Source organism: Oncorhynchus clarkii, chromosome 5 (genome assembly GCF_045791955.1).
Source record: "Oncorhynchus clarkii lewisi isolate Uvic-CL-2024 chromosome 5, UVic_Ocla_1.0, whole genome shotgun sequence".
Taxonomy (NCBI): Eukaryota; Metazoa; Chordata; class Actinopteri; order Salmoniformes; family Salmonidae; genus Oncorhynchus; species Oncorhynchus clarkii.
Window position 1 is genome coordinate 44,249,411 of NC_092151.1, and position 10,823 is coordinate 44,260,233.

Below are 10,823 nucleotides of genomic sequence, written 5' to 3' on the forward strand. Positions count from 1 at the left end.
ATTTCAATGGCAATTTAAAACTGAGCTGGTAGTATGACATTTTACTCAACACATTTTTTTTGGAGCAAACAACAGCGGGTGAGCTGTGAAACATATACATCGTATGGTGTTCAAGTATCTGTACAATTCATGACACAGGTAGCCTACAATTTATGAAATCTGAATAAAAAGGTGCAAGTTCCATCATTAAAGCCTGCACGTTTTGGACTTCTATAACCTCTTTTAAACCTTGTGTGTTTGAGCTACAGACTTCCGGGTTGTACCATTGGATTGGTATATTTCTTCTACATCTGTCGATGCCAACCATTAGTCTGTGTGATTTAACAGGGGCTGAGCTAGAGCGGTGTTTGAGAGAGTCCTGAAGGCGCCGGTGGCTTGGTCTTTTTTACAAAAATGTATGTAGAGTCTGAATGGTTTGAGCTGCAAACCATTCAAATCGATTCATGAAAAGATGATACTCTCACTACCACATGTTTCGCTCTATGACGCTACACAAGAGTGATGATAAAATAAGGGGTTCTTCTACATAGAAGATCACAGAAAATCTCAGGACATAACGTCTATAATACTATAATAAGCTCACATAGTTGCTGTCACAAACTCAAACTCCACACAGTATACACATAGCATTGATATTCATTCATACATTTTTATCAGGAATTTGCTTTGGCAGACCTTATTTTTGTATTGACATTTGTACAACTCATGAATGCAACTACTTATATCAAATTGTTTTGTGTTCTACTTGTAGCCATGGTTGTCCTGAAAAGAAAAAGGGAAAACACTTAATTGCGAGGCTAAATCTAAGGGCTGGACATGCAGATAAATGAAAGTCAGATAAATGAAAAGCCGATATTTTCTGGGATTTCGGGATTGATATTTAATGCCCTCTCTGGTCAACATTGTGGTCTTGCCACGCACCTCCACCGTCAGTACTCCTGCCCCCAAAGCAGTCTTAAATGCACGCTCAATATTGAGTTGCTCTTCAGTAGACTACCTGATGAAGGGGAAGCTATAATAAAATACATCTCTCTCTCCACCCCCCACCAATTTGAAGACCGCCCACTTCAGATATTTTGCTTGAGGAGACCCCTTTAAAGATTTAAAAAGAGAGACGGAGTCGGACAGTTTGACAGTCACTCACTGAGGGTTGGCATTGCGTGCGCACAGACACAACTTCTTCGCTGCGCGTCTAGTCGCTCACACCAGTCCGCCTTCTGTCCCCATGTTTAGGATGCTACAAACACCGCAGCTCCGCCAAGGCGTCATTGCGCTTTTCATGTGGTTCACTCACTTTATGGAGGACCACAAAGTCCAGGGTGAGTATGCTATGATTAATTATGTGATATGGCATAACTTTTTAAGGTCTAGTGTGTAGGCGACATTTGTCATTGGTGCATCAGTCCATGGGAACCTTCATTCAACCTAGTGACATATAGTAGTGTCTTATCTCTTACAACATGGAAAGGCGACTGCATGGGTGTGTAACTTTGAGTTAAATCTTTGCTTCTGACTTTCTGGACTGAATTCAGTTGTAGTTATGTACTTTCATGTTTTTTTGCACTTCCAAATTACCACATTTTCTAAGAAAACGCGGTACCAAGCTCAGTAAATGCATCTTTCAAATACGTCATAAGAACATATGGGTGATTTTGTATTAAACGATTGGTGATTGTGTCTGAAACAAAGATGTTGGCTCTAATGGAGTTCATGGCAAAATGCTATCCGTCATAAAATTACGCGTGGGTAGTCTGAAGAAGGAATCTATTGCACATGGAGATTGGTCAACACGACTCCCTATACCTTTACAAGTGGGTCAATGTCCTGCGAGCTGAGCTGAGACAGATGGACTGGTGAGTCCCAAGGAGGAGTTACGCGCGGCTCCTCTCGTGCGTCCTTTGGTGAAATCCCGCTGCGTTGGGATTTATTGGTCTTTACGCAATCAGACACATTTGGCACAGCCTGTATTGTAGAACTTTGCTCTAAACACACACACACACACACACACACACACACACACACACACACACACACACACACACACACACACACACACACACACACACACACACACACACACACACACACACACACTTTTTTGCTTAGAGCAAAGTTCTAGGGTGCTATAGGGGGAAATGTGGTGTTGTTTACGCTGTAGCCTGCTCAAATAAGGCTCTACTTTACCGTTATACCTGTGATATGAGACATTAATTGGACATGGGCTGTCTCTCTCCAGCCGGTAACTGCTGGTTGCAGCAGGGTAAGAACGGCCGGTGCCAGGTGCTCTACATGTCCGGGATGACCCGGGAGGACTGCTGCCGGAGTGGTCGTCTGGGCACGGCCTGGACCGAGGAAGATGTGCCCAACAGCACGCTGTTCCGGTGGATGATCTTCAATGGAGGCGCGCCTAATTGCATACCTTGTAAAGGTGAGTGAAAGTGTGTGGTAATGATGAATGTCCTCATTGCCAGCGGTGCAACACTATTCTGGAAACCTGGTGGAACTTCTTGCAAAAAAAAACTCCAACATGTTATAAAGTGTGTGGCATGTAATGCTAAGTAATAACTCCCACATAGTATCCTGTGATAATGGTTTTTGATAAAGGCATTTGTCCTTATATCAGACGGACCCATTATGTATGATGACCGGTTCCTCCATCCGTCCATCCATCCATCCATCCATCCACCCAACCATCCATCCATCCATCCATTTCAGAAACATGCGACAGCGTCGACTGCGGTCCTGGGAAGAGATGCAAGATGAACAAGAGGAACAAGCCTAGGTGTGTGTGTGCTCCAGACTGCTCCAACGTCACAGGGCAGGGGTCCGTCTGTGGGTCCGATGGAAAGTCCTACAGGGACGAGTGCACCATGCTCAGGGCCCGGTGCAGAAACCATCCCAACTTGGAGGTCCAGTACCACGGGCGCTGCCGCAGTAAGTCCCTCTCAGGATTAGGGTAGCAAAATTCGGGAAACTTTGCCAAAATTCTTACGTTTTCCAGATACAGTATCCCAGTTGTAGGATCCCTCCCTGCTTACTCCCTCTTGATTCTGGGAATTTTTGGAAACGTTTCAGGAATTTTGCAACCCAGCCAGTTCATTAATACAGGGTCAAATGAGGACATGCTCTCACTTTCAGTGAGGAACTTTCAGCCAGATTTAGCTTCCATTTCCAGTCCTTCACTTATATGTATTATTTCGGAAACAATTGTCTGACTTGTGAGACTATACCAGGTTTAGGTTCAAATACTGTTTTCCCATGTATGGCACAAGGGGCATACTGTACTTACTGTTTATGACCTGGAGGCAGTAGACTAGGCATTACTAGGCTCCCTGCCTAAAGTGGGCCAGGATTCACTCACTGGTAGACGGTGCACACACTTCAGAGTGTGTGAGGCTGAGTATCAACTATTGTAGACTGGTGTACCAACCTGATTCTCAGCACATGTTCTGGTGCATGGGCATAGAAACAGCTGGTTTAGAAAACTTTAGAGTATTGCAGGTCCAAAAAAAGACCAGAAGTGTGAGGCGGAGTCTGTCATCTGACTTCACACATAGGCTAAGTCAAACTTCGGCAGTAAGGAAAGCTTATATATTACTGCTCCATAGCAGCAAAGGGAAAAACAAACATCACATGTGAGTGAATACTCACCTGGCGTGATCTGAGATTGGTGAAGTGAAATTATCTAATTGTGTATAATTGAATGGTTCACGTGTCATGAACAGTGTCACATTAGTCAGTCATGCCTCTAAATGTTTCTGTGTGCGTGTTTCCATCCACAGAGACATGTCATGGGGTCCGCTGTCCCGGTAGCGCGTCGTGTGTCGTGGACCAGACGAATAACGCCTACTGTGTGACATGTAATCACCAGTGTCCAGAGGTGACGTCCCCAGACCAGTACCTGTGTGGGAACGATGGTGTTGTTTACGCCAGCTCCTGCCACCTGAGGAGAGCCACGTGCATCTTGGGAAGGTCCATTGGTGTGGCCTACGAAGGGAAATGCATTGGTAACTACTAGAGCGTCAATATGTGGAGTTGTACGTGAAGTTGATACATCAGTTGTCGAATGGAGTTTGGACACACCTGCTCATTCTAGGGTTTTTCTTTATTTTGACAATTTTCTACATTGTAGAATAATAGTGAGAACATCAAAACTATGAAATAACACATATGGAATCATGTAGTAACCAAGAAAGTGTTAAACAAATCAAAATATATTTTATATTTGAGATTCTTCAAAGTAGCCACCTTTGCCTTGATGACAGCTTTGCACACTCTTGTGGCATTCTCTCAACCAGCTTCATGAGGTAGTCACCTGGAATGCATTTCAATTAACAGGTATACCCTGTTAAAAGTTAATTAGTGGAATTTCTTTCCTTCTTAATGCGTTTGAGCCAATCAGCCGACAGTCAATCATTACTTTAAGACAACATGGTCAGTCAATCTGGAAAATGTCAAGAACTTTGAATGTTTCTTTAAGTGCAGTCACAAAAAACCTTCAAGCGATATGATGAAACTGGCTCTCATGAGGACCGCCACAGGAAAGGAAGACCAGGAGTTACCTCTGCTGCAGCCCAAATAAATTCTTCACAGAGTTCAAGTAACAGTTACATTTCAACATCAACTGTTCATAGGAGACTGTGTGAATCAGTTCTTCATGGTCGAATTGCTGTAAAGAAACCACTACCAAAGTATTCCAGTAATAAGAAGAGAGTTGCTTGAGCCAAGAAACACGAGCAATGGACATTAGACCAGTGGAAATCTGTCCTTTGGTCTGATGAGTCCAAATTTGATATTTTTGGTTCCAACCGCCATGTCTTTGTGAGACGTAGATTAGGTGAACGGATGATCTCCGCATGTGTGGTTCCCTCCGTGAAGCATGGAGGAGGAAGTGTGATAGTGTATTTTTTTTTTGCTGGTGACACTGTCTGTGATTTATTTAGAATTCAAGGCACACTTAACCAGCATGGCTACCACAGCATTCTGCAACAATGCACCATCCCATCTGGTTTGCGCTTAGTTGGACTATCATTTGTTTTTCAACAGGACAATGACCCAACACACCTTCAGGCTGTGTAAGGGCTATTTGACCAAGAAGGAGAGTGATGGAGCGCTGTATCAGATGACCTGGCCTCCACAATCACCCGACCTCAACCCAATTGAGATGGTTTGGGATGAGTTGGAGTGCAGAGTGAAGGAAAAGCAGCCAACAAGTGCTCAGCATATGTGGAAACTCCTTCAAGGCTGTTGGAGAAGCCTTCCAGGTGAAGCTGGTTGAGAGAAGGCCAAGAGTGTGCAAAGCTGTCATCAAGGCAAAGGGTGGCTATTTGAAGAATCTAAAATATATTTAGATTTGTTTGACACTTTTTGGTTACTACATGATTCCATATATGTTATTTCCTAGTTTTGATGTCTTCACTATTATTCTACAATGTAGAAAAATAGTTTAAAACAAAAAGAAAATACTTGAATGAGTGGGTGTGTCCAAACGTTTGACTGGTATTGTAGATTGATGAAGATTTTAGTGCTTTCGTCTGACAAGCTTTCGGTCACAAAGACCTTTGTCAGATTATACTGGGGTAGTAGGTCCACTAAGCATCAGAAAATGTGTCTGTTCTGTCCGTCCTAATTCACACAGGCAGGGCACTATGTCTATTGTCGCCATCACCAGAATCATGCTGTCTGTTTGAGTCAGAAAATGGATCTGCACTGGCCTGGGCCTGTGAGGGAGTGTAACAATAGTGTCTGATGCTCTCTGTGTGCGTCTCCTCTCCAGACGCCAGGTCATGCGAGGACATTGTGTGTCGGGGAGCAAAGAGTTGTCTGTGGGATGAAGCGAGTGGCCGCGGACGCTGCTCCGTGTGCGATGAAGCGTGTCCAGATAGTCGGCATGCCGAGAGTGTGTGCGCCAGTGACAACAACACCTACCCCAGCGAGTGTTCCATGAGGCAGGCCGCCTGTGCTCAGCAGCGCCTCCTGGAGGTCAAACACTCAGGATCCTGCAACTGTAAGTACACGGTTGCATTTCAAATGGCACCCTATTCTCTATATAGTGCACTACTTTCGACCAGAGCGACGCATCCATTGAGAACTTAGGAGAAAGTGGCTCCAACTCCAATACATGCATTTCCCCAGTCAGTTTACCCAAATGTTTACCCAGTCAGTTTACCCAAATGTTTACCCAGTCAGTTTACTCAAATGTTTACCCAAGGTCACCATAGAGTGGAAAATCCTAAGTAACATCAATGCGTTACTAAGTTAACATTTGACTTAAGTGGAAGTTAGGATAAAAATAACTCCAACCCTCATCCTATTTTCACAACGTGATGTTATGTTAAAGTTGTCTTCGTGTGCCGATTGTGGCAAAGTCACTTGCTTGTACAAGTATGATAGTGCAGTCTTTATCTCAGCCTGGGAATGAGGTTAGATACAATGTAAAGGCAAACCTTATGACCGACCCCCTCATAAATTGACTGTTATTCTATTGTTCCCGTGATGTTTGATTAATTCAAAACATGGATGAATGTCTCTCAGTGTATCCCATCCTATAAATACCACAATGCCTTGTATTTCTCCTGTAAACAGTAAACAGTAATGTTGCTGTGATTAAATTATTTCAGCATGTGGATTATGAGGACTGGGTTTTGGATGGTTTGTTTTTTGGATGGGGTTTTGACTACATCTGCCTGTGGATGTTTGTTATGAAGATAAATATTTTTAAAGGGCAAATACCACACAAACAGGGTGGTCCTTTGCAGAAATGGGATAGGTCCCAGTCCCGTCTTGTGCATCAGCTGAAAGCGGAGTTTCACAACGCAGAAATGAAGTTGTATTATACTGTATTGTAAGGATGAGTATATGAGCTCTGTTCTGTTCTCTCTATTTTCAGGTTTAAACCAGGTTTAAACCACTGAGTCAACTAACCCACATACACCACCACTGCCCTGCCCAGCCCAGCCCAGCCCAGCCAACACCCCAGCGTCTCAGCCTCCCAGGACCCAGCTTCTATGATAACCAGAATCACCTTGCTTCATGTCCCATGCGGGAGGAGAAGACCGCCAGTGAGTCAAGTCAAGGAAAAGGAAGGAAAAGATGCAACAGCAAGTGAACCGTTTTGTTCTTCCATTTAGTCATCATCAGACACGGAACTTTGAGGAAGAGGAGGACGAAGAAGAGGAGGAAAAAGAGCAGGAATACTAGGAATTTCCTCCATCAATACGTCCTCCAACACAGACCGGATGATAAACATTCATAATAGCTGAACAGTGTTTCTGTTCAGCCACAGAATACTGTTCATACTGTACATAAAGTGTATGATTATTTATTGTGCTGAGCCCAGTTTCCCCAGATGCATCTTAAGGCTAAGATCCTATGGTTCTAACCACGAACTTAGCCTTCAGATGCTTTTGGGAAACCGGACCTATAGGAAGAGAAGAGGAACTAAGCAATCGTATATTTTGAAACGTCTGTGCGTTGGTTTACTTGTATGTATTTATATATTTTGTTTATTATTATTTATACATTTACAGTGTCAGTCTGTCTTACTGTGTATACCCTTTTGGCTCTCGCATTTTATCCAAAGAGAAAGTGTATTATTTATTTGAGGTGCAATGCTACCCACATTGATGTTCTTCTCATGTAAACTCCTGTAACGCAATTCTCTTATCTGAGCTGTACACATCCGCTTGTCGTCGGGCAAAGATTTGGATTTTTTTCCCCATCTTACCGTGTCCCTCCATTGTGAAATGTTGGCTAGCTAGTTGTGTGTGTTCCAGTTTATTTTATTGAGAACCTTTTTGCTCACTGATGTATAATACCCTTGTGAGAGAAAGGCCCTGGTTTTGTTTTACAACTCAAAGCTGACGAAAATGGCTTTGTCTAGTTTTTGTTGAACAAAAGTTACCCCGTCCTAGTCCCAGTCCAGTGCATACCAATACTTTTAGTCAAATGGTCTCTTTCCCGTCAGAAATGTTATAGCTTTTGTGCATTATGGGGAAGAAGATGGAGAATACTGTGACTGAAACAATGTATGTATTATGTTTTATACAACATCGGAGTAGGATTTAATTTCATTTTTCATTTTTGAGTTGACAATATTTTTTGTTTTTCATAATTCATAACGTGCCATTTGATACTCTTGTACACTTTGATTTGCCAATGTTTTTCAGTGCGGTCAATCACTGAATGACCTCACTCCCTCTGAGCCAAGTAAATGCAACTTACCACACAATGTTCATCACATACAATATATCACATTTAAGCATGTTGTTTTTCCTCACACTTTTGGGGGATATTCATATGACTTAACTGCTGCGGTAAATTTACGACCTGTTTGTCCAAAACAGAAATCTGTTTTCAGAAGATAACAGCTGCTAAATTTACAGTGGGGATAAACATCGATGAATAAACCCTGGTCTACTTTGTTATATTATGTTGAATAGAGATTCAGTCATAAATATATAGTTTTGTATTTTTTATGTGAATGTTAAATGTACATAATAGCTATTATGATGATATTTGTACAGGGCAAGAGAGTAAAGAATAAAATCATTTTTTCCCTCAAACTTTTTGTGCTCTGTCTACCATTTACACACGACACAAAGCAAATACCTACCTTTCCTCTCCTGTCTACTCAATCCAGTCCAGTGTTCTACATCATCATCAGATTTGCATTAATACAATCACAGCCAGACAGTCAGTCAGTTTCTCTCCTCAACTACCTGAGTGTTATCTGTTACTTGTGCTGAAGGACCACATAGATAGATACTGTATTTATCTCCATGTGCAGGACAGAACTGTGTCACAGCCATATTTAAACCAGTAGATTAAACTTGTGGCTGATCGACTGAAGCTTGTTTGGCATTGTTTCCCCAGCCGTGTGAAAAGCGGTCTTGGTCTTGGTCTTGGTCTTGGTCTTGGTCTTGTCTTGTCTGTCTGTCTGTCTGTGAGAGAGAGAGAGAGAGAGAGAGAGAGAGAGAGAGACATCGGGGGCATCAGGGTCCTGCAGACATGAACCAGCCCAGCAGCTCTCTTCCTCACCATCCCTCTCCCTGCTCTGCCTTGGATCTGAACCCGAGACTCTCATCTAATCACATTTCAGCAGCAGTAAATGCGATCCTAATCGTACTGTGTGTGCCGTGACTGGTCCTTGTCTGTCTTTTTTTGGAAAATGCTGCCTGGGCCTGGGAGTCCACACTGCTAATATAACAACATTATGGAAATGCTGATGCGACAGTCTGAGCCGAGGCTGAGCTGAGTGGGAGCATTTCCCATGGTGGCATCAGAGGTGAGGTTACTCTCTCTCTCTTCTCTCCTGTCCTGACCTTGGCATAGCATAAAAGGCAAAACCTGGAAGGTTGCACTGAGAACCAGTGACTCATCACTAAAGTTACTTTAATAGATTATAAAGTCCTAGAAATGATTGCACATACATTGCACATACAGTAGACATTGAAACAGGATTGCAGAATGTCATGCCTGTTTTTAATAGGAGAAGAGGACATTTTGAGCGAGGGAGGGAGGGCGCGAGATAGATAGGGGAGAAAGAGAGGCAGACAGACAGAGAGACAGATAGCCAGAGAGACAGACAGGCATAGCGAGAGAGAGAGACAGAGAGAGAGAAGTGAGTGAACCAAAAAAGGAGGTGTTGCTGAAGTTTCATACGAAAAGTGTTAGACGGTAACAGTGCTTGACGGGGTGCTCAAAGTGCTGCCCACACACAATGCCGTCTGCCAGAAACTGGGGACCATTTTGGACTAGTCTAGTTAGACGGACCGGATGAGCATGTTATATGAATCCTTTCCTCTTTCCTGTTCACAGACAGACCCCTGTAGCCCTGACAGACTAGACCCGACCCCACTAGCCCTGGCAGACAGACCCAACCGGACACGCCACAGAGCCCTGCTGAGCTCCTCTTAGGAGTTCAATAGAAACGTGTGAAAATGTGTAGCTTTCTGTGGAAAAGGACTGTATCAAGTCAGTCACAGCAGGTCTCCGCAGGGCAGGGGGCTGGCTGGGAGCTGGGAGCACATCACAGCACAGCGTGTACGCTACCACTTGTACACTCTGGAAAAGGAATGAACGAACACTGGGGTTCTATTGAAATTGAAACAGTACAGTCCCACTGGGCACACACTGGTTGAATCAACGCAATTTGTCGATGTATTGTGAAATGGAATCAATGCGGAAAATACACTGGATTTGAAAAAAGTAATCAACTAGTACTGTTTTCATCTAATTTCAACCAGCGTTGTCAACATTGAAATTAGGGTAAAACTTAAACTTAATACTTTGAGTTAACCTGACTAACAGGTTGTTACATCAATTTAATTTCAACAAAATCATCAGATGTACACTACTGTTAAAAAGTTTGGGGTCACTTTGAAATGTCCTTGTTTTTGTCACGCCCTGATCTGTTTCACCTGTCTCTGTGCTGGTCTCCACCCACCTCCAGGTGTCGCCCATCTTCCCCATTATCCCCTGTGTATTTAAACCTGTGTTTTCTGTCTGTCTGTTGCCAGCTTGTCTTGTTCGTTCCTCGTCCTCCTGGTTTTGACCCTTGCCTGTCCTGATGCTGTGCCTTCGCCTCTACTCTGGATTCCTGACCTGACCCTGACCCTGGGCCTGCCTGCCGTCCTGTACCTTGGCCCCACTACTCTGGATTATCAACCCCTGCCTGCCTTGACCTGTCGTTTGCCTGCCGAGGTTGTTACAATAAACATTGTTACTTCAATACAGTCTGCACTTCAGTCTTACCTGAAACCAGATAGTTCTTTTTAAAGAAAAGCACATTTTTGTTCATTATAATAACATAAAATTTATCA

General features: G+C 43.4%; 1 protein-coding gene across 1 annotated transcript; it reads left to right on the top strand.

Annotated features, from left to right (window-relative positions):
- Positions 1–1,064: 1,064 nt before the first annotated feature.
- Positions 1,065–8,564, top strand: LOC139408897 (follistatin-A-like). Its single transcript, XM_071153331.1, has 6 exons — positions 1,065–1,319; positions 2,237–2,428; positions 2,716–2,934; positions 3,783–4,007; positions 5,777–6,007; positions 6,890–8,564. The coding sequence occupies exons 1-6, from the start codon at positions 1,226–1,228 to the stop codon at positions 6,904–6,906; spliced, it is 978 nt and encodes a 325-aa protein (XP_071009432.1). The 5' UTR covers positions 1,065–1,225; the 3' UTR covers positions 6,907–8,564.
- Positions 8,565–10,823: the final 2,259 nt, after the last annotated feature.

Coding starts and splice junctions, on each gene's coding strand:
- LOC139408897 (XM_071153331.1), top strand. CDS start 1,226: ATGTTTAGGATGCTACAAACACCGCAGCTCCGCCAAGGCGTCATTGCG. Junction 1,320..2,236: donor GGAGGACCACAAAGTCCAGG/GTGAGTATGCTA, acceptor GTCTCTCTCCAG/CCGGTAACTGCTGGTTGCAG. Junction 4,008..5,776: donor CTACGAAGGGAAATGCATTG/GTAACTACTAGA, acceptor TCTCCTCTCCAG/ACGCCAGGTCATGCGAGGAC.